This window comes from Eschscholzia californica, unplaced genomic scaffold (genome assembly GCF_041429995.1).
Source record: "Eschscholzia californica isolate CP2 unplaced genomic scaffold, dmEscCali1.0.p SCAF_2, whole genome shotgun sequence".
Classification (NCBI taxonomy): Eukaryota; Viridiplantae; Streptophyta; class Magnoliopsida; order Ranunculales; family Papaveraceae; genus Eschscholzia; species Eschscholzia californica.
Window position 1 is genome coordinate 2963936 of NW_028238309.1, and position 27640 is coordinate 2991575.

Below are 27640 nucleotides of genomic sequence, written 5' to 3' on the forward strand. Positions count from 1 at the left end.
AGATTAGCTTGAAATCGCAAGGCACGAGCAACATCCAACAAATGTCTATGTTTGCGTTCAACGACCCCATTTTGTTGTGGAGTATGAACGCAACTGCGTTGGTGGATAATACCATTCGACTGGAACCAAGATTGTAAGTCTTTAGTGAGAAATTCAGTTCCATTGTCGGAACGAAAAGTCTGAATAGGGCAGGTAGAGTTGGTTGCCGAATCAGAAGAAATTGACTTAATAGTCTTTTGATATTGTTTAATTGTGAAATTAAAAAAATATTCTAAATATTTCTTAGTCTCAGACTTGGACTGCATAAGGAATGTCCAAGTGTATCTGGAATAGTCATCACCTAAGGTGAGAAAGTATCGCTTATTTGTGAGCGAAAGAACGGGAAAAGGTCCCCAAATGTCAGCATGAACTAATTGGAAAGGAAAAGTACTAACGGTGGTACTTTTATGAAAAGGCAATTTAGATTGCTTTGCCATAGGGCAAATTGTACAGTCATGCGTTGAGTCAAAGCGAATGAAATCAAATCGTTGAGATAAGTGTTTGAGACGATCCAAACTAGGATGTCCCAGTCGTCTATGCCAAAGGTCAATCGACTTATGGAGAGTAAGTGCTGAAGATTTATGGCGTAAAATGTATAGATCGCCAACTTCATCAGCCTGACCAATCAGGCGAGTAGTCACGGTGTCCGTAAAAACACATTGAGAAGGTGAGAAAGTCGCAAGACAATGTAGAGATTTACATAACTGTCGTACAGAAATCAAATTAAATTTAAAGTTTGGAATATGATAAACATTATCGATATGTAGAGATTCGGAAAATACCACTTTACCGATGTGTGTAACCAATAATGTGCTTCCATCAGGAATCTGAACATAAACTGATGGAGGAGCAGGTTCATAAGAACTGAAATGTTGTAAAGAAAAATAGACGTGGTTTGAAGCACCACTGTCGATAATCCACGAAGTAGAGTGGATGGAGAGAATAGTTCCCGAGAGAAGTGTCGTAGCCGTAGGGCTAGGATTACCAATATTTGTGCCAGGGAAAAGAATCGTTCTCAATGAACAAGAAGGTATAGAAATCATGGGTCGGCAAAATTTAGTTGAAAAACTCAAGAGAATAACTTTTAAGAATTTTGTAATGAAGTCAGAACATAATGTAGTAATGATTCTAAAAAAAGAAGAATCGCGATTGGAATAATCGGAAATGTAAAAATTGAAAAATATTGAGAACAAAAATAATGTTGTGTTTATAGTTGAGAAGAGAGACATTATCGAAATGCCAAAAAATGACGAGTAACAACCACAATGATGATGACATGGTAATTGTCGACAAATGATGCATTGTCGGAAATGTGTCTACAATTGACACAAAAATTAATATCGTAATTGATATCATAAATGTAGCCGACACAAGAATCACTGTGAGGTGGCTGGTGAATAGAAGAGGGTCAGTCAATGACTTAATAAATGGCATCAAAAAAGATTGTGCAGTGGGTGAAGTAGACGATTTTGTAATAGTCACAAATAGTTGGAAATAAGTGATATATTGGCAGCATTAACCAAAAACAGTTTTTTTTTTTTTTTTTTTTGTTAAGGATAGCCAAAAACAGTCATAATGATTAAGGTGTGAAAGGAAAACAGTGACAAATGAAAATATGTCACGAATGAGATGTAGTCCAGCAAAATGTGACAAATAAAAGTATTTGTCGGTGTCGGGAAAGTCACGTAGGAGGACTAGCAGGCGCCAAGTATCTAGGGATAAACCTAGGTCAAAACTAGTGAGAGAAGTGACTGTGAAGTCGCTACTGTGAAGAAGCTAGTGAGAGAAAGTGCGGCTAGGAATAAACCTAGGTCGAATGGACCAAAGGGAAATAAGATCGCTGCCGGAAAGTCACTATGAAAGTAAGTCGGTGGCAGGGGGTGGTGCCGGTGGTAGCCAAAGAACCCTTAGGGTTTGGCTGTAAAGAGTCTCCGGAAGAAGGAGAAAACATAAAATGGTTGAACAGTAGCCGAATCAGATTTTGAATAGTCTGATTTTGATAAAAGAAAAGACAAAAACGAAGGAAATGAGGAAAATAATGATAGGATGGAAGAGATTATACTGACCTTTGAGTGCTGGGAGAGAGATAAGTTATAATGAACGAGGAGAAATCCCAAATATCGACGAAAAAAAAATCCTTGTGCTCATGATACCATGTGAAAATAATAATAATAACTCCAGCACAAACAAATTGAATCAAAGGTAAACTTTATTGATTGAGTATTCATGTAGTTATATCATTTACAAAGAGAGAACTTAGCATAATTGAATAAAACAGAATTAGGAAATCTAATTACAAAAGATGAAACTAATTACAAAGGATGGAAACTAATATATTGTTTACAAATAGGGAAATATGAATTGGGAAGGAGATATCCTTTGTATTTGATATGGGAATATTACTTCATTACTTCTACTTCTAAGTTTTCATTTTTCTTCTTGAATAAAACACCATTGATTCGGCTTCGATCAATAAAACTATGCAATTGTTCAATATGACATTCAAAACTAACAAAAAAAAATTTTGTGAAGTTGTGCTTGCCATTACCAAAAAATCACAAACTATTTAATTGGTCGCAACCATTTACTTATGTTTGTTTTAGTCTTATAAAGGGTTGTTATCAGTGTAAAGAGGTATCCTATTTTCTGTTTGAGAGAAGAGCTATAGGCTGCTGAATGCTGAGATTTTAGTGTGTTACAAATACTAAAACTCTTGAGAAATCTCTGATAATCTTATTCTTCATTCATACTGAAAATCATGGAGGGATTGTTTGCCGTGGAGTAGGTACTACCAACTGAACCATGAATGTAAATTTCTTATGTTATTTGTGATTGTTTACTTCTGTTATTGTTATTTTGTATGCTTATTCTTCGTCATAACACAAGCACTTACATAGAAAACCTCCAAGTTGGAAAAAGTCATTCCTACTAAAGAGATCATTCTTTAGTCACCTATACTCGAGCCCATTGTTAAAACAGTGTGATAACCATTGGGCTGGGGTCTTCAGCCCACTAACCTTTTTATGTCACCCTAAACCCAAGTCCACTCAAATTTAAATAGCAACACTTTCCACCCAGGGGCGGCCCAGGCCCAAAGCAGCTGTTTTGGGCTCCAAGTTAACAAGGGCCTCCAAATAAACAATGCTTATAGGAACTTCATCTATTATATTAAAACAGGCCAGTCAGTTATCCAGGGGACAAGTCTGACCGTCCATTTTATTTTAGAGATTTGGTTGGGAACACATCCGACGAATGATATAAATTTTTTTTTATGTAAATAGACTAAAAAAAGAAGGGTACCTATGTAAATCAGTCAAAATTAGTTAGAATAACTACCCACATATTTCTCTACCTGTTTTTTTCCTACGCATCTTAGAAACTACCAATTTTCTCCAGTAGAAAATCGTGGAGATTTAAATAACTAACCGACTCTCCCATATCTTCCTAATTTCTCTCTCAACCGCCTAACTATTTCACTTAAAATTGAAATTAAATCTCCCAATTTTTTTATCAAATCTTTTCTGTTAGCGATATAATTTATGTTGTAATTTAAATTTATTTTTCTCCTCCTCAAAGGCGTTAGCCAAGAGGGATCTTCCCCGTCCATAGGACGGGGAGGAAACCTAGTTATATAAAAGACAAAACACAATCAGGCCCATGGTAATCCATCCCGTATTCTCTATCTCTCCATCCCGTATTCCCTCTCTCTCTATCCCGTTACCACTCTCTAACTCCCTCTCTCTTATTATCTTTTTTTTTAGTTTCTATTTCTTAAACAAAAAATCTTTGCGTTTGCATCTCATTTTCTCTTTTCCTTAATAGTTTTTGCTTCTCTTGACTTGATTGGATTCTTCTTCTATATAATAAGGGAGGAGGGTATCTTTCCCCCTCCTCCCAAGGGTTAGGATTTATCCCAACAAATTTGTCTTTGATGGTTGGGATTTAACTATTAAAAAATGGATGATTCAGATTTATTTAAAAATCAACCAAGGGTTGAGATTATAAGAAAGAGCATCTTTTAAAGATCTCATTTTTCTTTGGGAAGACTTAAAGACACCCATATTATTGTTGTAGGCGCCTGGATTCCTTGAAACTTTAGCCTTTGAGGAGCGCCTATAGTTACAATGTGGAGCACGTATAGATCACCTCACGTGACACATTTGATAGAACTGTCTGTGCCCGCCGCGCACGGGTTATAACCTCGTTTAATCATAAAATTAGGTCTCCACAATCTAAGTCACTCTTTACAATTTTAAATTTTGTCTATCAACATTATTTTCTTTTGTGGCACAAATGAGTTATGTAATTAATATCAATCTACGTCCTAAATTTATATAATTGTACATTACACAGTATTTAAATTTGAATATCTTTTTGTACGTTTAATTTTAGTATTGTACTTATTTATTCTATTGAAAGTTGGTGTTCGAATAAAGGAGACATGCATCATTCACGGCCCATAACATCTAAAAGAAAAATGAAATGAAAGTAGAGAAATTAACAAAACTGTGAAAAAATACCTTGATAAATAGTTTTCCAAAATAGTTTTTTTTGTTAGAATACAAAGGGCCTCATTTTTTCACTTTGCTTTAGGCCCCCCTGAATACATGGGCCGCCCCTGTTTCCACCGTAGGTAATGCATTATAGAAGTGTTAGTCGTAAAGCCAAATATGGTGAGACACCAGATAGTAGGAGCAAGATCTGAAGTTTGCTCTCTGCAGTAAAGAGACATACATGTTACAACCTAATCGATCGAAGGTTTTGCAACTATCTCTCTCTCTACGTTCTCTCGTAGATTGAGATACAATAGTAAAATCTGAACTCTGCTCTCTACAATATAGAAAAACACATTATGATTCCAATCAAAGTACGTGTCACGACTCTTTCTTATATATTCGATTTCACAAAAGAAAATTAAAATAAAACTAAAATTGAAAGAAAAGAAATCGAAAAGAAAAGAGCTTTTAAGTTCTGAAATGCCCAAATGGATTGAAAGAGACAAAAGATGAGAGAAATTCTAGGGCAAGTGGTCTTCTTCCACATGGGTTTGGTCATCCATGTGTGAAAATAATAAAGAAAATTAAAACTACTTATCATATTCATCTTGCCCAACCCACCTTAAAAGTGATTATGAATTATCAACATTACAAAAATAAAAAAATATTAATTAGTTTATCACGTATCCACTTTCACTAAATCGTATGTTAAATCAGATTGTCAGATACTACCATGCTTAATATATACACGTATCTAAAACTACAAAAAAATCAAGACTAATATATTCACAATAAAGATGGTAATTCTCTTTCCAGTCGTAATATCTTACCGTTTTTGTAAAGTGTCCCGGAGAAAGGTGATTTTATATAAACAAAGTAGATTATCTACTTTTAATTAAGGTTTGTCACATGATTAGAAGAGTTTAAGATGGATGAACATTGGCCAACCAACTTTCTTACTCATTTTTCAGCAAAAATAGACTAATGACATCTTAAAGGGTCAAATTACACATGGTGGCTGGTGGGAGTCCTATGCACATCAAAACAAATTATTTTTTTGTTGAAAGACATCAAAACAAATTGTCTGGTAAATGAGTCACCCCAAAATCAGGCAAAATTTATTTTTTTCATGACAGTACCACTTATTAATGTCCTCCAGTTTTTTCAGTTTGGACATGTCCCAAATGTTAGTTGATGTTTTCTGTTATGTGGCCTCTCTGTTTTTTCAGTATTAGTGGTGGGGCTTTTACTATATGGACTACAAGACTTCCACCAAGACAATAATGTTTAGTAAAATGGTTCTTTGTCAAGCCAAAATTATGAGTACTAATTCTTTGTCAAGCCACAATTCTCAGTACGTGACACGGGACAAAATTTAGTGAGAAAAAATAAATCATATTTCAGCCACATACTATGGCTCATATTCAGGTGGTTTTGCGGCCGAACAAAATATAATCTCTATATTACTCGAGACTCTTTTTTATTGTGTTTGGTTTCTTGGTCTAATGATATTAGGGTGCCTCTACATGCTCCTCACTTTTTGCTCTCGGCCTGTCCTAAGTACCCTTAGCGCCCCCATATATTAAAGCAATCTAAGACGCTCGAACTAGACCTAATCTGTGTTGATCTTGAAAAATACGGACTCATGCCAGTCTGAACGCATGAAAAATATTTGGAGAAATAGCGTGCCAAGACACAAAAGACGAAAATGATTTGGGGACTCCCAGGGATAATACTCCTAAGTGTACTCCCCCTTACAGGACAAAGTCATTTTGGTCTTTTCAGTATAACGAAAAACGGTGAAAATACCAAAATGAGCTTGTCAGTGCGAGGGGAGTACACCTGGGAGTATGCCGGAATCCCCCTATCATCATGCGGAACCCATCCACAACCACCCATGGTATTAACCCTTTTCCCTGCTCCATAAGTAAGACCAGATTCCCTATTGAATGAATCAAAGAGTAGTTCAACAAAAAAAAAAATGAATCAAAGAGAATCAGAAGAAATAATAGAGGAAAGAGAAAGAGGTAGATCAAACAAAACACATGGCTTGGAGAAACAAAAGTCACATGGGAGGTAGTTTTTTTTTTTTTTTTTGTTGAAATGACATGGGAGGTAGTTGAGGGGTATTGGAACAAGTGAATAAGAAAACAAGGACTACGTATCAAACTACCCAATTTTGTAAGAAAACCGTACTATCTCTCTTATATTGATTAAGAAAAAAGTGATAAGAGAAAGAACAAATCTTTTGTCTACCACTTTGGTGAAACTGATTTTTTGATAAGGACTTATTATTTATTAAACAATCTCTTCCTTCACATGGGTCTTCTGCTGCTTATTAATATCGGTCCTCACATGGCGTCCTCCTGACAACTTCTCTCTCTAACTTACTACTCTTATCCAATTTGATTAAATTCAGTTCAAACTATAAATAATTAGCTCACTCTTTGTGGTTGTTTTTTTCCTTTGTTGTTTGAAACACCCTTTGTGGTTGTTGGTGTAGTCAATTGGGGACATAAGGAGTACTATATATATATTATACCAACACCATGTCATTACACCTGGAAAAAGTACAAATAACACATCCCCTAACCTTATTTTAATATAACTCAAATCATATTGTATAATTGTTATCATAATTAAATCTTAGTTAAATCTAAGGATGTTTTATCTATCAACATCTTGTGGCAAGTGGGAGATGGTATCAACATTAGAATTCTCTCCGATCCTTGGTGGTGGTCTATGAAACAAGAGGTGCGTACTTTAACCTTCTCCTCTAATATTTTTTTTGTTGAAACACCTTCTCCTCTAATATGTTGGGTGTATCGATTGATGAACATTAGCTGTCTTGGCTATCCACTTCTCTGACGAAAATCAAAATCGGTGTTGATGGGGCTTTCAAACCTCCAGATGCATCGGCATGAGCCATAGCTAGAAACTCGATGGGTGAGATTTCAGGAAGTAAAACGATTAGGTTTCGGCCGATTTGCCCTCTTCAGAGGGAGATGAGAGCTTACGATCTAGGATTTCAACTGACTTAAAGAGCTGGGAAACGAAGTTTTTATAATAAAGGGCGACTCCAAATTGATGGTCGAGATTTTATTTGATGCAGATGCAATCCAACCGCGGCGGCTATCCAACGATTTGATCCAGCTACGTGGACGTTTGTCTGCGGCCCAAGTAGAATTACAATTTTGCCCCCAAATTTCGAATATGGAAGCACACAATTTGGCAAAATCTGTTATTACCCCCTTGACGTGAGCAGTTTACTCACTAGTCATTTCAGTTAACTACGTCTCTTCTGTCGGTTAAATTTTTTCTATTTTGGTCCTCGGACTGTGTAAGGATATATTGACCTTTGCAAAACAAAGACAAATTGGGAGACATGCGTTTGACCTAAATACCCAATGATAGTTCAACAAAAAAAATAAATACCCAAAGATCCAAATGGATCAAAAGGCCTACAACATTTTAGTAGGGAGCCTTGAGCCGCTCCCATCAGATAAGAAAAATAAAAAACAATTCTCAACAAAAGCAAAAACAGATCCATTTAAGAAGAAAAAACACATAAACCACTTTTCCATTCATAAAATGCTTCTCAAACTGAGACCACAACACTTCAAAAACTGAAAGGGATCAACAAAAAAAAAAAACAAACAGTGGGTCAGACTATGAGATATGATGATGATGATCCATCGTCTCCTCTCTCTATCATAAACCCTTTCTTTATTTATGGGTAGTAGTAGTAGTAGTAACTATTTTTACAATCTCTCTCATACCCTTTTCTTCATTGAAAAGGAAAACCAAAACCCAACAACCTCTCTTGATGGTGGTGATGATGGTGGTGGTGATGATGGTGGTGGTGGTGGTGGTGGTGGTGAAGCTTCCTTCTTCCTTGCTCATTAGTCATGGTGATTTACAAAAATCCAGACAAAAACCAGGACCTAAAACCATTTGTTGTAGTAGTAGTAGTCTCCCACATACACAGTACTGTTCGTAGCAAAAACCTAGTCTTTGTTCAGGTCATATCAGTCATGGATCTGGTCTCTCCTCCACTTGTAATCCAAGGGTGCCCTAAAAAACCACAAAAAAACAAATTCAATCAGTTTCCGAATCCACGGTCAAGATTGTAAAGATGGAAAAAACTAATATTGTGAACAAAATTCCGCAAATTTCATTTTTAAACGAAAAAAATTACATGAAATTCGCGCTCAATTAAAATCGTAATTCATAATTAGCTTCTAATTTAACTGAAAAAACAAAATTAAGGTATGACTGAATTTTGTTAGGGTTTTAGGTTGGGGATGATGAAGATCGGAAGACAACAATTTGACCTAATCTAACTTTACAAGCGAAGTACATGATTTCTAAATGTAATTTTAGGGCAAAAGTAATTGAAACAGAGTAAAATGGAAATAGAAAATGAAAAGATTGCTTACTTAGAACTTGATCAGCCGAGAATCTTCTAGAAACATCTTTAGAAAGCATTCTTCGTAATAGATCTTTAGCAGAAGAAGAAACAGAATGAAAGATCCGAGTAGGAAACCGAAGATTTCCTCTAAGAACAGCTTCAAAAATCTCAGTAGCAGATTCACCGTAAAACGGAGGAATTCCGGCCAACATGATATACATTATGACACCGGCACTCCATATATCAATCTTTTCAGTATAATCTCTACCGGAAATCACTTCCGGAGCAACATAATACGGTGTTCCGACGATTCCTCTCATATTTCCTTCATGAAAACAATCAGCAGATCCAAAATCAGCAAGTTTTAACCGATTTCTTCTATCAAAGAGTATATTATCAGGTTTAATATCTCTATGAGCAACACCACGATGATGACAGTGAGAAATCGCTTCCATTAATGGTTTCATAACCGAAGCCGCTTCAGATTCAGTGAAAATTCTTTTAGAAACACGATCGTAAAGATCAGAACCTTCACAAAACTCAATAACCATATGAAGATACTCTTCGTCTTCGTAAATATCAAAGATCTGAACAATATTAGGGTTTCCACTTACGATTTGCATGATTTTAGCTTCTTTCTCTAAACATTCTCGATCAACTGAATCATCAGAAAGAAGATTCTTTTCAATTGATTTACAAGCGAAATTGTTGCCGGAAACTGAAGAAAAGCACCGGTAAACGGTACCAAATCTTCCTCGGCCGATTTCCTCACAAATCTGATAATCCCTTTTCAAGCTCTCACTCATTGATTTTGTGTTTCTCTCTCTCTAACCCTAAAAGCCCTAATTTCGCTCTCTGCGGGTCTATTTATAAACCAGAGAAGAGTTAAGTAGGGTTTTTTGGAATGTTTTGATGGGAATATTCGTTTGGTGAGATCAAACCAATAAAAAAATACCACGTATTGTATTAGATTTACGGTTTCAGTACACGTGGCGGTTTGTAGCGGTTACGGTAAATTAAATACCCTTGTAGTCAGATGAAATTACAGGATATGCCACGTAGCGTGAGAAGGAAGTTTTGTTTACCTGAAAAAGGTGTGTATACGGAGTGTACTGATGGTGGGCCAGGAAAAGTTGGGTATCAAAAAAGTAGGTTCGTTTTTGTCGGGGACTTCTTAAGAATATACTTTTTGGATTAGATTAGCCAACTTAAACCTAAATTTGTGGTTAAGAATAACTAAATAAAGCAATTTGTGTGAAGGAAAAAAACAGCTCGTATGAAAATATTTTCTTATGGCAACATAATATGATATATCTATTTCTTTTTCTTTTTTTTTAAAGTTTGAAATCTTGGAATTAATATAATGAGAGCCGAAATCAAACTTTAATTTGTTAAATTTAGGAAGAAATTTATAACTTAATATGTGCCATTATAGAATATAATATAATATATAATGTAAAAGTCTATAATATCTGATAAAAAGTACTGTATATTTGTGGAAGATATAGTAGGGTGTCCCTTGAGAACTAAATTAGTTAAAAAATGTGCGAATCTTTTTAGTATAACATTTGAATAATAATGTCGTGCTAAGCCTATATAACATTGGAGCAATGTTGGGTTGTTATTAGGTTTTGTTCTGGAATGGAGACACTCTATTAAAATGTCAAAAGAACAAAAGACGAGCAGAATTGAAGGACCAAATAAAGCAAGACTAAGAACAAAATAATGGAAAACGAACAAATATTAACAACATTGTCAAGTATTTTGTCATTTCCTGCAGAAGAAAAAAGGTATTGTAACACTAAACTTCTCGTATCGTGAAAACGTCTCACTTTTGGAGGAATATACCAATATAAAAAAGAAATTTGACATCTCCTATTACGGAGTATTCATTATTGACTATGAGACTGAGATGATATTTTGACCTTTAAGTGGTGGCCATATTTCTTTTAGAAATATAGCACTGATTACCTTGTGTTTTTGTTGAAATAGTATTGATTACTTGATAAAAATAATGAGATTATCCAAATACTACATTATATCATACAAAGTCTATAACTTTGATTTTCTGAAAAAATACAATATATAGGTGGAAAAAATGTGGTGCCTCTTGTAAGGAATTAAATTACTTTTTCTAGTCACCTTTTTGTGTTTCTAAGTGGTGCTAATGTTAATATACCCTTTGTATAGTGTTGAGGTTTTTTTTTGTTGCAAGTGTTGAGGTCTTAATCTTATATCTAACATTTGATTGATATTGTGTTGTTAATAGTTATTATTTTGGTTTTGTTTCTAGAACGTTATATCAAAATGACAAAAACACAAGAGACAAGTAGGATCATAGAAAAATAAAAACAAATAAAAAATACATAACTGAAATAGTAATCACACTGTCAAGGATTTTGTCACTATACTACTCACATCATGAGAGCGTGAAGATTACAAGAGAACAACAACTCCAAGTTCTTTCCTATTGACACGCCCAAAGAAAGGCATAGAATTCATTAACAAGGATGATTTCTTCAAGAGTATACCATTGTTATTTGAAAATTTTATTATTTTAACTTCCAAATAAACTAGTTTTTCGTTTTTGTTGAAACACCAAATAAACTAGTTGGTACAAAAATAAAATATTGACCTCTCATAATATTTGTTATTAACTATGATATTCAATTTATATTTTGACCTTTAAGTGATTCTCATTTTTTTTATAGAAATATACTATTGATTAGCTGTACCGAGGAAAATATATAATGAGAATACCTAAAGATTTGAGTATTTGACCAGAAGATTGTGAAACATGATTTAATTTGGACCTAATTTAGAAGATAAGATAAAGTAGAACCAATAATAGTAACTTTAAGATAATGTGGATTAGGGATATATGTCCATTTCCAACTTGAACTAGACAAGGGATTGATGGGTGGCCGTCTATGCTCTTCCATCATCATTTTCTTGAAATGTTTTGGCCTTTTGGGGGTGCGGCTAAAGGCCCCCGCTCAAAATGCTGTAGGCTCCTGTCTTACAAATAAATTGTGAGAGGTTCCATGTATAATTCCGGGGTCTATATCATTTTTGCCGGGAGCCTTTAACCCCTCCCATATTTTGGAGAGATAGAAATTCTTTAGAACTTATTAATAACACCTAAACTTTAGTCTCTAATTGGTACAAAATTTATTTTAGGATCAAAGTTATACAATCTCAAGTCTCAAATAAAAATTTCGACACTTACGGGGGACAGTGGATAGGAATTTGGAAGGACGTTCACAGACAAAATATCTCGCAGACATTTTAAGACATTTTAAGTATCCCTAACTAATAAAAGACTCACTAATGTCAACGACCACTGCCCCTTCACTAAACTTGAATGCAAATCTATAATCTAAACTCAGGGTGCTCTTCTAACCATTAGTTACCGATTGGGACTTCCATTAACATATAAAAACATGTTGAGTATATGGGCCCAAATTTTTATTACCAAGAGGTCCAAGATCAATGATTTGAAGCATCCAAGTATGATAATGCTCAAACACTATAGGTTTCCAACAAACAATACTAATCTAAAAGGAAGTTGATGAGTGGGGCAATGCCATAATGGCAGAACTAATTATCAACAAAAATGTTAGTTTAAAACTAATTTTATGTTGTCAAGTTGTTTGATTATTTTGGGGAAAAGATTTCCCCAAGTATGAAAAATGACCCTATACTATATAACTTTAGTACAATATTTCTAAGGAAAAAGGATCCTAACTTATGGTTATGTAAAATTGAAACGCTTTTCTTTTGATCCGCCTTACTAGCCAGATTTCATTTTGATAGCCGATTTCACAAGTTAAAGATTTCGTGTGTCTTTTTTCTAGTTCATTGAAACATAAAATTTTCTTGTGACCGAAATTAAGATGGGTGTTGTGATCTTTTCTCCCTTGACTTTTCGGTCTGAACCAAATAACTAATGAAAAATGTTGAAATGACCGAGAAAATGAGGTCAATCACTAGTCGAATGCTGATGTGGTCAACTCCCACCTGAAGGATCCTATTGAGAGAGAACCGAAGGATCCTATTGAGAGAGAAATAGCCCGTTCAACAAGAGCCAGACGCATTGGCGTACAACTTGTCATTTGCCCATTTCCCGACCATTTAGCATTTGCTCGTAAATAATTAGGTTTTAGTGAGTCAGTTTGTTAACCTAGAACTTCCAAATACACATGATGCATGATGTCAACCATGTTGAATAAATTTCTTTATATATTTAGTTAGAAAATTAAGCAAAATTCAAATATTGAATATTCTCTATCAATTTTATATATTTATTAACATATTCTGTTAAACTTTTTAGGTGAATATGGACAACCCTAACAATTAAAATATTTTGTTAAAAGGACTACATTATAATATGTTTAAAACAACTAAATACCAAGGCCTGAAGCTCAATTCAAAAAAAAATACCAAGGCCTGAAGCTGCATAAAACCAACAATAGTGATAGAGAGATATACCTAACAAAAAATACATAAAAAATTATAACGACGTAGACATTTTGGACAGTGTAAATTATTCATATTTATAAATACTGATAATGGCATACTAACGTAATCATATTTATATAATTATTCGAGGTAGATGTTCAAAATAAAGATTTACCTCGTACATGACAAGTACTCAATAATTGTGATTATAAATCTCAATCGTAAAATATTATTAAGAAGAACATTATTTCTACATGTTTCAACGGTTAGATTTCATCTTCTAGTTATCGAACCATCCACCTTACAAGAAAATTATGCGTAGTCTACTAGTAAGAAATAAACATCTTTATTATGTAATTTACATGAACTTACTTGACCTATCAAGCATCAATCTGGTCTGGTCCCTTAATCCCTGCAGGTAAAGAGTTCAAAAAATTTCAGTAACCCGAAAAACATAAACACCAATGGATGAATTTTGGTTCATATGATCTTAAACAGAACATGAACGAATTGTCTTGAATGCATAATTAAAATTTGTGAGACTACTCCCACATGGGAGAAGGGCGATCTAGTAACCAAGAATATAATGTCTAGGTCCTCTCCGCACATGCTCCACGTCACAAAAAAAAACATGTGTTAGACTCAAAGAAAGGCACACGTAAAGGGGTGTGTGAGAATAATCCCACATGGGAGAAGGGCGATCTAGTAACCAAAAACATAATGTCTAGGTCATCTCCACTCATTGTCAATTCATTTTGAGTTGGATGCCACAAACTTAACAGAATTAAGTAGTGGATTTGAAAGGTTAGTTTGTTAATGGCAACAAGATTTCTAAGTTAAATCAGATTTTGAAATTTCAAAGTTCACAGGATGAGAATCGAAAAACAAAATTACCTTCTTTTACAGAGTTTTCTTCCATGCTGATTTCGTTTCGACGTTTTGCCATATTAGGAGGTCCATTTTTGTGGGAAGTTTCGCCTTCAAACGAAGAAGATAGAGGTGGAACCAAGAATTGATCCTTATTACTACACCGCTTCTTAGCTGACGAAGACTCTGCAGTAGAATGTAAATCTTCATCAGTCTTAGACACCTCTGTTTCAGAACCCTTAACGTTTAACTTGCTAAGAGACGGTCTCTCTCTATCGTCTTCTAAGCATTTTGGTCTCTTCTTCGAGGCAGAACCGTTCTTACAATTCTGGAATGAAGGCACCCTTTGATCGGACATGCTAGTAGAGTTGGATACATTTTCCTTCAATACGACGACAGGAATAGCCGAGTTTTCAGTTTGATCTAAGTTGTCCATGACAACTTCTTCAGCACCATTCGAATTTGCAGCTTTTTCAGCCGCTTCCGAATCCCGCATCAGGGATAGAGCATCAGCTAACCTTTCTCTCGCCAAATCTATGTCGATTATAGGCTTCGGGTAGTTCAAACCCAACTCCACACCTGCAGATCGAAGGACAGCTGAAGGAGCATCCCATGGATGATGGATCCAATCAGTTGGTAGTCTTGTAAGTTCAGGTAGCCAGTGTCTGACATATTCACCCTCTGGGTCAAACTTGCAACCTTGAACCTATATGTCGAAAATTACAAACCAAGAGATTAAAGAATGAATGGGAGTTGATACAAATAGTTTTCTGATATCAGAGTTCCAGAATGCAACCAACAAATGCTTATAGCCATTGCTAAAATGTTATTATAGATCATGGCCTGGCCCATTCTAATTTTAGTAGACCAGGGTGGTGTTTATTTTCTTTGTTTTTGAACTTGGCACGCCCGAGTCTGATTTGTCCGAATCTGAGTCGTCCGAAATCTGACATTTTCAATTAGGGGCACAAAAGTCATGTCAGACAATGAGCTCATAACTCAAACTTATTTCATATCTGACTCAAATGAACCCGAAATTAGCGAGTCAGCCATTCAGACGAGATAGACGCACAAGTCAGATGCATACGACCATTCTGAAATCTGACTCGAGTTCAGATCTCTGAGTCTAATTTCATGTCTGGATTTAGAAAAGAAGACAACACCACCAACTAATATATGTGGCTTAAACTCGCCACAAGAAAGAAAATACAAACAAAAAATTGAAATGAAGTAATATCTGCAGACTTGGTGTGCAAACCTCTGGGCTGTCTAGCCGTTCAAGCTGGTGGCCATCCGGTAAGCTACCCGAGATATACTGCCACCCAAGAATATCGCTTTCCAAGTCGGCATCCAACAATGTATCCCAAAAATACTTCATTCCCCATCTCCATGGAAGCAGCAAGACCTTCACAAAGAAACTAGCAGCAATCACTCTGATCCGGTTATGCATCCATCCTGTTGCCCAAAGTTCTCTCATTCCTGCATCTACGAGTGGGTAACCAGTCCTACCCTGTCTCCACGCTTTAAAATGGTCTTGATCTGATCGCCAAGGGAAAAATTTCAAGTTGCTCATTAATGATCTCTCATGGGTAAAAGGGAAGTTAAAACAAAGATACCGCGAGTATTCTCTAAGTCCAATTGCCCTAAGGAAAAGGTTTATGTTCTCTTCACCGGCAAGATTCCCTTCTTTTGCCCACAGTATCTGCTTCATTCTTACACACTGGAAAATTTTCCTTACACTTACTTCGCCGAAATGTATATACGGGGATAAGAGTGAGCTTGTAGTTCCTTCTAACTTCACCAAATTCTTTGAATAGTTAATGAGATGGTGATCAAGAAATTCATTTAGAACTTTATCGGCATTGCTCCAACCTGGGGACCATCCTCTACCTAACAAAGCATTGCTAGGTTTTTCTAGTTCGGTTTCAAGACCTAATTCCTCAATCAAACAGCTCTCAATCGTTCCTGACACTGGCAAATCACAAAAGCAGGATACGTATAAGAATGCTCGATCATGAACAATTAGCACCAACTCTTAGTTCATTTGAGTTAGGTTAAGTACTGAATTGAGTAGAAATAGTATCTAAACATAATTTATTTGAAATGAAATTGAGCTACAAACCTGCAGGTGGAACCAAACGCCATGGTGGAAAAACAGAAACAGGTTCGGTAGGCATGTGCAAACATTTAGCCCAAAAAGCATTGAAGGTCGTAAAAGCATGGCCCTTCTGATCGTATACTTCCCAAGGTTCATAAAGTAAATCTCCTTTAAAGCTTTGTACACAAATTCCATGTTCCGTGAGCTTCTGTTTGATGACGTGATCACGGACTAGTGATATGGGATCTAGAAAGAAAAGAGCATTGTACTTAAATGTTATGCGTCATAATACAAACTAATAAACGACAAACTCCGTGGAGGGTAATGGAAGCAAATAAGTGGCAGTAATCGGGCAAAAATAAGTAGAACAATCATACATAACTCGTAAACTACAATTCCATGATTCAAGTTTCCTACTCATTAAACTCAAAACATGAAAATTACCAACTACCAAGTATGATTGGTGCTTGATAATGGTACATTATGATGTCCAAGCAAAAAACCTAGCTTAGCACCTTCAAATTCAGACTACAGAGACGTCATTACCCATTTTTAGAGGAATTCGGATACAATAACAAAGCATTGATTCTTTGGACACAAGTCAACTAGTTTGTTAATAGTATTTATACTAGAACCACTCGATGTTAACAACAAAAGCAGAACCCCTCTTTCATTTCGAAGGTTCCAAATTAGTTCATAACCCCCAAGTCTTTGAAAGTAATGGAAAAAATCCTAAATGAAATTGAAGTATAAAACAATAAATATCGGAAATGAAGTTAAGAAAACAATTCAATTTCATGCTCAAAAGGGTTTCAGATTTCATAAGTACTAAATCAAATAAGCAAGAAAACATACCATAAAGATGATTATAGACAATTTTAGCAGCCCCAAGTGCATCAACACAATGTAAAAGTGCAGAAAGAGTACTCTCTGATTTGATGAAAACAAGTTCAGCCCCAAGAGATTTTAAGGATTGACTCAAATGGGTAAGAGATTGTTTCAACCACCACCTCGAAACACGACCGGGGTAGAATTGCCCTTCTTCTTTAGGGCACCATATAAAAACAGGAAGAACTTCACCTTCCTTAGCTGCTGCAGCTAAAGCTGGATTATCCTCAATTCTTAGATCTTTCCTAAACCAAACTATGGTTTTTGATGAACTACCCATATTCACATACTCAATATTTTAACTCACTCAACTACTAAAATCTAACATGAGATGAATCTATGCAAGATCTTAAAAACCCTAATTGGAAAATTGCAAGTGAAATCAAAAGTTGAATAAAAAAAAAACAATTAAGAAATTATGGGTTTGACCCACCAACAAGAACCTTCTTGAAACTCATAATAGAAGATCAATTTCAAAAAAGAAAAACCCAAAATGAAGATACATACAAAAATTAAGATAATATTATTAAAAAAAAACAAATTTAAAGAAGATGAGATTTCATGTGATGTAATAAAGGAAAAGACATGAATAATTTTCCTTTAGAAAAATTGAATTCTAAATAGTAAACAATCTAATCCATATAAATCAAAGTTTAACAAACTATATACCCTTTACCCATGTTACACCATGATTGAAGAAACTAATATAAAAATACAGAGTAGAGAGAGAGAGAGAAAGAGAGTGGTGGGTGACTTATGAACAGAGGGCAAAGAGAACAGTAAATACCAAACTTATCTTGTTCTATCAAATGGGCATATGAAGCTTACCCAATCTCACATATCCTCTTAAAGACACGTGATAACACCTCTTTTGTCCTCCCAACTTTAAGAAGAAGAATCAACTTTATATTGCTCTCTGAATCATAAATGTCGGAAAAAAAAATCATAAATGTCCAATTGTTCAATTCTTGTTTGAAAAGGAAAAATCATAAGTTTGTGACAATTCTATAAATCCAGAACAACCGTAGTGTATGGGTGAAAATCCGTCATGACCATAGTTCTGAAAGTTGATGTGGTAGGTCCAAATTCTGCAATCAGATCTCTCTAAATGTGCTTAAAGATACTGGGCTGAACACATTAGCTGACGGACTGTGGTCGGTCCAAATTTTAGGCCCCTAGATCACTCGTACATCTAAAAGCTAATAAATCTATTAAAATATTTTCAGTGGGTTAGTTGGTAGTGGAATATCTATGATCTCGTTCGCTTATACAATATTTATGTAATTTTTTTTTTTTTTCGTATTAACAGTATACCTACTATTTGGTGTGATTCACAATGAGGACACCAATAATGAAGACTTTTTGTCGTTTTAATGCTATGAATGCTAAACGTAACTCAAACAACACGAACCAAACAAAAAGTCCATATCACAGTAATAAAAATACAATAAAACCACAATAAAGGTAACAAACAAAATATATATGATATAAATTTGAAACTAACCTAATGATAGGATTCACAAGAGACATGGCTGTCTTGTTCTTTTTGCTGCATATCGTAGTTCCAAGGGAAGGAAAATTATGGGTCAAGAGCTAAAAAATGAGTTGATTTCGAAACATTTTCATATTTGTATGCTCTACTATGTTTGGTAATTTTTGTGACGCTTTGTGAACAGTTGAAGTGACGTTTTTCTTAAACAAGTGTTCAAACTTATGAAATATAGAGAATCGTGCATAAAAACCGACTATAAAGAAGAAGATAGTTAGTATAGTTAAGCAAAAAAAGTGTCACTTTTATTTCGTAACTCTTTATTACAAGCAACTAACTCTTTATTTCCTCCATTTTTCTGTCTCTTTTCTTTTTTTACATATACCATGGATTCTACTAACTAACTCCATAGCTTAGTTGTCATCTAGGAAGAAGATTGAGGGTTTCTAGGAGGTAAAAGGATAGTTTGTTCCTCTCTGTTGTATTTGAGACTTTGGGCTTCTTGGCTAGAGATTTGGTAGGAATTTGTGAGAACTTGGATAGGCATTGCTTTCAAAGCTGAAGTTTTTCCTACTAGAGGGCTCTTCATTGGGTTGCTTGAGGTCTTGAATGAAACATACTCAACACCTTCGTTCCCTGCCCTAATTGTTGACACAAAGTACTGAGGAACGACGAACATGTCTCCTTGATTAACTCTGTTGTCAAGCACTCTCTGGCCGTTGCTACCAACAACTTGTACATGAGCTTCACCACGAGTGACGTAAACGATACTGTGTGCGTTCATTGACCAGTGAGGTGCATGCATTGCGTTCTACATATAAAAAATTTAATGTTAGGGTTTGTTAAATGAGGGCATTTTCTTAGGGAATACAATTTTTTCTCTGAGATATTCAAACATCACGTAGGGACGGCCTGGAGTCTAGGCTATAGGTGTCAACTCAAACTTATTAAGCACCGATGCCTTTTGGGTGGACATGTGAAGCCCTGGGCCATGCGAGCAAAAGCTTGTACCCGTTTGCCTATAGTTTGGTGGTAAAAGGGGCGACAATAGCAGTAACTGCTATGGCTTGGGTCGTTACACTCTTTCTTTTCTCTCTTTCTCTCTTGTTCATATATATATATGTAAATATTACCGGGTAGAGGTTGGCTTTTTCGGCACTCATGCCCATGGAGTTAAGGATGGGAAGCTTCTGGTTGTTAACAATGTTGATTCTTCCTGCTTGTCTGTTGTAAACATCAGCTTCTTTAGGATTGTCTAAGTACTCTCTGATTTTCAGGTAGCAGTAAGTTTCCTCCAGCCCATTTGCTTGTCGACTCTGTCCATATTCTTGTTCTTCTTCAGGCCTAATAGTGGTTAGTCCTTGCTCTCCTTTTACTCTAACAATCAAACCCCTCGGATCTTCCTGTTGCATTCTTCTAACTACATTCAAAGGAATGTTGAATGCTTGAGCCATCAACTCCTCGTCGAATGATCGGAAAATGTTCTGGAATGTTTCTCTTTGTTGTTGGCTTTCTCGGGGACTCTGGACCGGTCGTTGTTGTTGCTGCTGTTGTTGTTGGGATTTCCCTCCGGCAAGGTAGAATGACTGCAGCAATGAATAACATTGTGTCCTTAGAACCATTCGCTCATTCACACATATATGCAAATATGAAAGAATGTCATATACATAGCAACCGTAAAAGAATGATACCCTTAGTTTCTGTCCGAGTTGGTTGGCGTTGTTGTTAAGATCGGTAACATAAACAGCGATTAGGTCTTCGTTTCCGTCGTTATGACACCAGTGAGCAACACCAGCTGGAACTGCAACAATGTCACCTTGACGAATCCTGTGTACCTTCTGGTGTTGGTCAGTCTGTTCTCCTCGTTGTCCTCGTGATGGGCTTGTACGTGAACGAGACTGTTGACCAGAATGGTATGACTCAGGGCAGCCCGGGTGTGACAACCCTACAAGTCCTTGACCTGTTACCACAAAAATTAACCACAAACTCACATTATATATGTTACGATGTATATCAACTCAAAAAAAAATGTGGCCAATATTGCTGCATGCACAAGTACATGGGCACTGGGCCTGGGTCAGGTAATAACCAAGCTCAGGCCCAAAAGGGTTATATTAAGGCCTTGCTTGCTTCATTGGACTGAGCTTCAAGTTGGGTTTACAATAAGGAAACACAGATAAGAGATGCAATTGCAGACCTTGTTCGATGTAAACAAGGAGTGGAGAAGGAGAGAAGTTAGGAAGTGAGAGGGAATTTGGTTGAATAACATTCTTATAGGCAGCAACACCAGCACACTGGAACTGCTCCTCAAACTCGTTCCATAGCTCGGTCTCACCTCCCTCGGACCGGATAAGTTGATTTGGCCGGCTAGCAGATAAGCGTTGAATACGACATTGTCGTGCTTCCTGCAGACGTGTCTGTTGGGACTGATCCCTTGAAAGCTGAGCCCCGACAAGCGAGGCAGTGAGAAAGATAGCTAGTATTATGAAAGGAATAGGTTTGGCCATGGCTTCTATATATGATCACTACTAGTAGATAGAGCAAGTACTCACACTATAAGAGAAAGAAAAGATGACAACTTAGTACTGAATTTTAATGGGCCTCTAGAGGCCTATATTTATAGTGTGGGGGATTTGAAATCTTGTGGGTGAAAAAGTGGAAATAGGTGGGTGTGTGTGTATGTGGCGCCTGGTTTGGGTTCATTTGCATGAACCATGAGGGGTTGGTTTGTCGTGATATTAACAAATATGACACATTTCACTTGGCATTTTTCTTTGTGGATAGAGTTAAATTACTCAACCACCTTTACCTCTTTAACAAAAAAAACCATGCACTCATGTTACTAGGGGGTGCTTATCCGACCGGACAGCCTGACCTGTCTCGACCGCCAGGGTTCTTTGCCTAACCCGAATTTTCTACCGGGCAGGCTTCGATTTGAACGTAGTGTGCTTTGTCTAACTGGAAATATCAAATTAGAAAGATTAAAAGTTTGATTACTGAATGAGTCCAATGACGTACCACTTCATTGGTGCCCCAATAATGAAGAAGGCTTATGATGTTTACAATTAAAGTTTCTCTTGAAGTTTCTTTCTTCTAAAAAGTTCCCGAATTCCCTTCGTTCCAAAGACTCGCGGTAATGGCAAAGCTAATCCTAAATAGGTCTATCACTATTCACTATTTATTGGAATAAAATAGAATAGAGAAGGAGATGACTAAAATTCTTTGCAAGTTTTGGGTTTGTAAACCAAAATATTAATGTAAATGGATATCTAGTCCATTTGTATCCATCTCGAGAGAAAACACAAATCCTTAGAATACATATTAAATCATAATACCTAAACTAACCTTCCTTATATATAAAAACTGATTTTCATTTAAAATCCCCAAATATCCGTTTCCATTTTTATCTCCCACCTTCTCTCTCCAATCACGATTCTATTAAAAGTAACCATTATCTTCATTATTCTCCATAACGGAAACCTATTTCTTTTTGCTCTCTAAAATCGAATCATCTAATCAACCTCCATTTTTGAGTCTCAGAAATCTGCTTCATCTTCATCAGAGCAGCTGAAACCTCCATCGTTTATCAGGATTTCCATTGTGAAAGTCTTTGTTCGTACCATTGTTAAGATCTACTCCATTATACATGTCGTTTCTAGTAAATTATATGTTCTGTTGACATATATATATGTTTTTGTTTTTGTAGTTTTGCTGTTACTTATGGAATTTCCTACAGAATCATCCAATCTAAGTAAGACCACAAAACTAAAATATGATGGCTGGGATAAAATATTTATTGAAGTTGGTCAGTTATTTCCTAGTGGTGCAAAAGCATTTCGATATGTTCTTCGACAATATAGTATAAACACAGAGCATGATTTCAAATTCATCAAAAATGATTTAAGACGTGTAACTGTTGTTGTCCTGTTCAAGACTGCAAATGGAGAATACATGGATGGGCACCATTTCTGAACCAGAGAAGATTTTGTATGTTTTTTTTGTAACAGAATGTAAACGATGTGTAATTTAAAAGAAATTGCGTGTAATTTATTGAACATGACACATGTCCATTTGATAAATTACGTTGTATACATGACAAATGATGGTTTCCTCGTCATAAATAACATATAATTTATGAACTTGTTTCATAATTTTATATTCGATGTGTGGTTATGTATGAGTAAAAACGAAAACAAATGCTGTTGTAATGTTATTAATTCCCAGAAAAATATACTCTTTCCAAATCTGAAAGTTAAGTGAGAGAAAACGATATATACGTTTTGTATATTAACCCCCAAATCACGCTAAATTGATATTCTTTCCAAATCTGAAAGTTAAGTAAGAGAAAATTGATTTGAATCGAAAAAAATTACATAGTAAAAGAGAGAAGTTTGATTTGGTTTCCAAATCTGTAAAGAGAAAATAGTCTTGGTTTCCAAATCTGTAAAGAGAAAATACATCAGTATGATATTCTCCTTCCGTTTGCTCATAACCATTTGATAGTGTCATTTGGACAAAATCTTTGTTTTATAAATTCATTTTACACCAATCGTGGTCTTATTTGGAGGCAAATATGTAAGCTCGCGTGTTTCATCTTTTCAATTGCTTTCATTTCTTCATTCGCATTTGTTTTCCATTTTTCTTCTTTAGATGCATCATCATAAGAAATTGGATATTTATCTGCAAATTAAGCAAAAGATATAACATTATCTGAATCAATAAGATTGTTTGAGTCACAAATTTCCCTCGAATTATTTTTCTTTCTTATTAGTATACTTTGAGTTAAATAATGAGATTGATTGCTATGAGATAGAGGGGAAAAAGGTGGAGAGAACCAAATGGTGTGAAGAGGAGAGAGAAAGAAAAAGGGGAAAACAGAGAGAGAAAATAATAGGGAAGGAACAAAATCGCGCGTCTTTTTTGGGTCGAAAATTTCCCCAATTTTTTTTTGTCTAAAGTGCTCTAGGAAAATTGTCCCTTTGATTTATTGGTCCCAATTATTATTCTATCAGGGACAAATAGCATAAAATTGACCCTATTGTTGTTTTATTAGGGAGAGACGTAAAAATGTTTGTCCTATTGGGCTTTTTTTTGCAGTGAAGAGAAAATACCTCAGTATAATCTTCTCCTTCCGTTTGCTCATAACTTTTTGATAGAGTCACCGGGACAAAATCTTTGTTTTATAAATTCATTTTACACCAATCGTAGTCTTATTTGGAGGCAAATATGTAAGCTCGCGTGTTTCATCTTTTCAATTGATTTCATTTCTTCATCCGCGTTTGTTTTCCACTTTTCTTCTTTAGATGCATCATCATAAGAAATTGGATCTTTACCTGCAAAGTAAGCAAAAGATATAACATTATCTGAATCAATAAGATTATTTGAGTCATAAATTTCCCTCAAATTACTTTTCTTTCTTATTAGTGTACTTTGAGTTAAATCATTAGATTGATTGCTAGGAGATAGAGGAGAAAATGACGGAGCAAACAAAATCGTGTGAAGTGGAGAGATATAGAAAAGGGGAAAAACAGAGTAAAAAAAAATGAGGGAACAAAATCGCGCGCCTTTTGTGGGTCGAAAATTTCCCCAATTTTTTTTGTCAAAGTGCTCTAGGACTGTCCCTATGATTTATTGGTCCCAATTGATATTCTATCAGACAAATAGCATACAATTGCCCCTACTGCTGTTTTATTAGGGACAAACGTAAAAATGTTTGTCCCTATTGGGCTTTTTTGTGACGTTCGTGAACAGTTGGGAGTAACTTTTTGCTTAAAGAAGTGCTCAAACTTCTAAAATATAGAAAATCATATATAGATACCTAATATGAAGAAAATTAAAGATAGTTATAATAGCTAACCAAAAAAAGTGTCACTTTTATTTCATAACTTGATATGTGATGAAAACATCTAACACTTATCCCTCTTATTACAAGCAACTAACTCCTTATTTCCTCCATTTTTCTATATCTTTTGTTTTTTACACATACATAGGGTTGTACTAACTCCATAGCTTAGTTGTCATCTAAGAAGAAGATCGGGTGCTTCGAGGAGGTAAAAGGATAGTTTGTTCCTCTCTGTTGTATTTGAGACTTTGGGCTTCTTGGGTAGAGATCTGGTAGGAATTTGTGAGGACTTGGATAGGCATTGCTTTCAAAGCTGAAGTTTTTCCCACTAGAGGGCTTTTCATTGGGTTGCTTGAGGTCTGGAATGCTACATACTCAACGCCTTCGTTACCTGCCCTAATTGTTGACACAAAGTACTGAGGAACCACGAACATGTCTCCTTGATTAACTATGTTGTCAAGCACTCTCTGGCCATTGCTACCAACAACTTGTACATGAGCTTCACCACGAGTGACGTAAATGATACTGTGTGCGTTCATTGACCAGTGAGGTGCATGCATTGCGTTCTGCATATAAAACATTTAATGTTAGCGTTTGTTAAATAGGGCATTTTCTCAGGGAATACATTTCTTTCTCTGAGATAATCACACATCGCGTATGGAGTCTCTAGAGTCTAGGTTATAGGTGTCGACTCAAACTTAGTAAGCACTGATGCCTTTTGGGTGAACTTGTGAAGCCCAGGGCCATGACAGGTGGTAAAAGGGGCGACAATAGCAGTAACTGCTACGGCTTGGGTCGTTACACTCTTTCTTTTCTCCCTTGTTCATATATGTATATATTACCGGGTAGAGGTTGGCTTTTTCGGCACTCATGCCCATGGAGTTGAGTATGGGAAGCTTCTGGTTGTTAACAATGTTGATTCTTCCTGCTTGTCTGTTGTAAACATCAGCTTCTTTAGGATTGTCTAAGTACTCTCTGATTTTCATGTTGCAGTAAGTTTCCTCCAGGCCATTTGCTTGTCGACTCTGTCCATATTCTTGTTCTTCTTCAGGCCTAATAGTGGTTAGTCCTTGCTCTCCTTTTACTCTAACAATCAAACCCCTTGGATCTTCCTGTTGCATTCTTCTAACTACATTCAAAGGAATGTTGAATGCCTGAGCCATCAACTCCTCGTCGAATGATCGGAAAATGTTCTGGAATGTTTCTCTTTGTTGTTGGCTTTCTCGGGGACTCTGGACCGGTCGTTGCTGTTGCTGCTGTTGTTGTTGGGATTGCCCTCCGGCAAGGTAGAATGACTGCAACAATGAATAACATTGTGTCCTTAGAACCATTCGTTCATTCACACATACATGCAAATATGAAAGAATGTCATATAAATAGCAACAGTAAAAAAATGATACCCTTAGTTTCTGTCCGAGTTGGTTGGCGTTGTTGTTAAGATCGGTAACATAAACAGCGATTAAGTCTTCGTTTCCGTCGTTATGACACCAATGAGCAACACCAGCTGGAACTGCAACAATGTCTCCTTGACGAATCCTGTGTACCTTCTGGTGTTGATCAGTCTGTTCTCCTCGTTGCCCTCGTGACGGGCTTGTACGTGAACGAGACTGTTGACCAGAATGGTATGACTCAGGGCAGCCCGGGTGTGACAACCCTACAAGTCCTTGACCTGTTACCACAAAAATTAACCACAAACTCACATTATATATGTTACTATGTATATCAACTCAACAAAATATGTTGCCAATATTGCTGCATGCACAAGTACATGGGCACTGGGCCTGGGTCAGGTAATAACCAAACTCAGGCCCAAATGGTTTATATTAAGGCCTTGCTTGCTTCATTGGACTGAGCTTCAAGTTGGGCCTACAATAAAGAAACACAAATAGGAGATGCAATTGCAAACCTTGTTGGATGTAAACAAGGAGTGGAGAAGGAGAGAAGTTAGGAAGTGAGAGGGAATTTGGTTCAATGACATTCCTATAGGCAGCAACACCAGCACACTGGAACTGCTCCTCAAACTCGTTCCATAGCTCGGTCTCACCTCCCTCAGACCTAATAAGATGACTCGGTCGACTCGCAGATAAGCGTTGAATACGACATTGTCGTGCTTCCTGCAGACGTGTCTGTTGGGACTGATCCCTTGAAAGCTGAGCCCCGACAAGCGAGGCAGTGAGAAAGATAGCTAGTATTATGAAAGGAATAGGTCTGGCCATGGCTTCTATATATGATCACTACTAGTAGATAGAATAAGTACTTCACAGTATAAGAGAAAGGAAAGATGACAACTTAGTACTGAATTGTAATGGGCCTCCAGAGGCCTACATTTATAGTGTGGGGGATTTGAAATCTTGTGGGTGAGAAAGTGGAAATAGGTGTGTGGCGCCTGGTTTGGGTTCATTTGCATGAACAATGAGGAGTGAGTTTGTCGTGATATTAACCAACTTATGACACATTTCAGTTGCCATTTTTCTCTGTGGATAGAGTTAGATTACTCAACTACTCATCACATGTTACCAGATTGAAGAAACTAAATACTCCTACTAGGGGTGTTTATCCGACCGGGCAGCCTGGCCCGTCTCAGCAGCCCGGTGTGCTTTGCTTAACCCGAGTTTTCTATCGGGCTGGCTTCGATCTGAGCCCGGTGTGCTTTGCCTAACTCAAGTTTTCTACCGGTCAGGCAAGAATATATAGCCCACCGATCTCAGATCGAGCCTAGCTCGGGCTCGGGGATAAGACCCGATCTAGTTTGGCCCGCATTTTGTACAGGGCGGACCTGTACAACAAGGGCGGAACCATTAAGAGGCTAATCCAGGCAACTGCCCGGTGGCATTTTTGTAAATTTTTAACAAAAGAGTGCTAATTTAGTAACTTCAGTTCATTGTCTAATTTTTAAGGGTTAAGAGTTACTGGAGGTTTTTGAAGATATTGACGAACAACCGACTAGGGATGGAGGCAAGGGTTGCCCTGGGCCAAGGCGACCAAAGCGGTCGCTTTGGGCCCAGGATTTTGAAGGGCCCCAAAGGCTAGGATAACTTATACTATTATT

At 36.4% G+C, this 27640-nt stretch overlaps 4 protein-coding genes across 4 annotated transcripts; all 4 read right to left on the reverse strand.

The window, feature by feature from the left end:
* Positions 1 to 8084: 8084 nt before the first annotated feature.
* LOC147555273 (phosphoenolpyruvate carboxylase kinase 1-like) lies at positions 8085 to 9811 on the reverse strand. The gene is made up of 2 exons (XM_086663414.1): positions 8975 to 9811; positions 8085 to 8609 (listed from the first exon to the last, which is right to left on the reverse strand). Exons 1-2 carry the CDS (start codon positions 9750 to 9752, stop codon positions 8554 to 8556), a joined length of 834 nt encoding a protein of 277 aa, XP_086519540.1. The 5' UTR covers positions 9753 to 9811; the 3' UTR covers positions 8085 to 8553.
* Positions 9812 to 13518: 3707 nt separating this feature from the next.
* Positions 13519 to 18542, reverse strand: CRY2 (cryptochrome 2). Its single transcript, XM_086662710.1, has 5 exons — positions 17228 to 18542; positions 16397 to 16618; positions 15533 to 16245; positions 14302 to 14980; positions 13519 to 13819 (listed from the first exon to the last, which is right to left on the reverse strand). The coding sequence occupies exons 1-5, from the start codon at positions 17538 to 17540 to the stop codon at positions 13788 to 13790; spliced, it is 1959 nt and encodes a 652-aa protein (XP_086518836.1). The 5' UTR covers positions 17541 to 18542; the 3' UTR covers positions 13519 to 13787.
* A 490-nt stretch (positions 18543 to 19032) lies between these two features.
* LOC147555275 (11S globulin seed storage protein 2-like) lies at positions 19033 to 21398 on the reverse strand. Its single transcript, XM_086662712.1, has 4 exons — positions 20947 to 21398; positions 20441 to 20709; positions 19883 to 20335; positions 19033 to 19560 (listed from the first exon to the last, which is right to left on the reverse strand). The coding sequence occupies exons 1-4, from the start codon at positions 21254 to 21256 to the stop codon at positions 19174 to 19176; spliced, it is 1419 nt and encodes a 472-aa protein (XP_086518838.1). The 5' UTR covers positions 21257 to 21398; the 3' UTR covers positions 19033 to 19173.
* Positions 21399 to 24602: 3204 nt separating this feature from the next.
* LOC147555276 (11S globulin seed storage protein 2-like) lies at positions 24603 to 26970 on the reverse strand. The gene is made up of 4 exons (XM_086662713.1): positions 26498 to 26970; positions 25992 to 26260; positions 25434 to 25886; positions 24603 to 25157 (listed from the first exon to the last, which is right to left on the reverse strand). Exons 1-4 carry the CDS (start codon positions 26805 to 26807, stop codon positions 24771 to 24773), a joined length of 1419 nt encoding a protein of 472 aa, XP_086518839.1. The 5' UTR covers positions 26808 to 26970; the 3' UTR covers positions 24603 to 24770.
* Positions 26971 to 27640: the final 670 nt, after the last annotated feature.

Coding starts and splice junctions, on each gene's coding strand:
- CRY2 (XM_086662710.1), bottom strand. CDS start 17,540: ATGGGTAGTTCATCAAAAACCATAGTTTGGTTTAGGAAAGATCTAAGA. Junction 16,246..16,396: donor GCGTTTGGTTCCACCTGCAG/GTTTGTAGCTCA, acceptor GTGATTTGCCAG/TGTCAGGAACGATTGAGAGC. Junction 14,981..15,532: donor AACGGCTAGACAGCCCAGAG/GTTTGCACACCA, acceptor TTCGACATATAG/GTTCAAGGTTGCAAGTTTGA.
- LOC147555275 (XM_086662712.1), bottom strand. CDS start 21,256: ATGGCCAAACCTATTCCTTTCATAATACTAGCTATCTTTCTCACTGCC. Junction 20,710..20,946: donor CCTTGTTTACATCGAACAAG/GTCTGCAATTGC, acceptor TTGTGGTAACAG/GTCAAGGACTTGTAGGGTTG. Junction 20,336..20,440: donor AACTCGGACAGAAACTAAGG/GTATCATTCTTT, acceptor TCATTGCTGCAG/TCATTCTACCTTGCCGGAGG.
- LOC147555276 (XM_086662713.1), bottom strand. CDS start 26,807: ATGGCCAGACCTATTCCTTTCATAATACTAGCTATCTTTCTCACTGCC. Junction 26,261..26,497: donor CCTTGTTTACATCCAACAAG/GTTTGCAATTGC, acceptor TTGTGGTAACAG/GTCAAGGACTTGTAGGGTTG. Junction 25,887..25,991: donor AACTCGGACAGAAACTAAGG/GTATCATTTTTT, acceptor TCATTGTTGCAG/TCATTCTACCTTGCCGGAGG.
- LOC147555273 (XM_086663414.1), bottom strand. CDS start 9,752: ATGAGTGAGAGCTTGAAAAGGGATTATCAGATTTGTGAGGAAATCGGC. Junction 8,610..8,974: donor CTCGGCTGATCAAGTTCTAA/GTAAGCAATCTT, acceptor GTGGTTTTTTAG/GGCACCCTTGGATTACAAGT.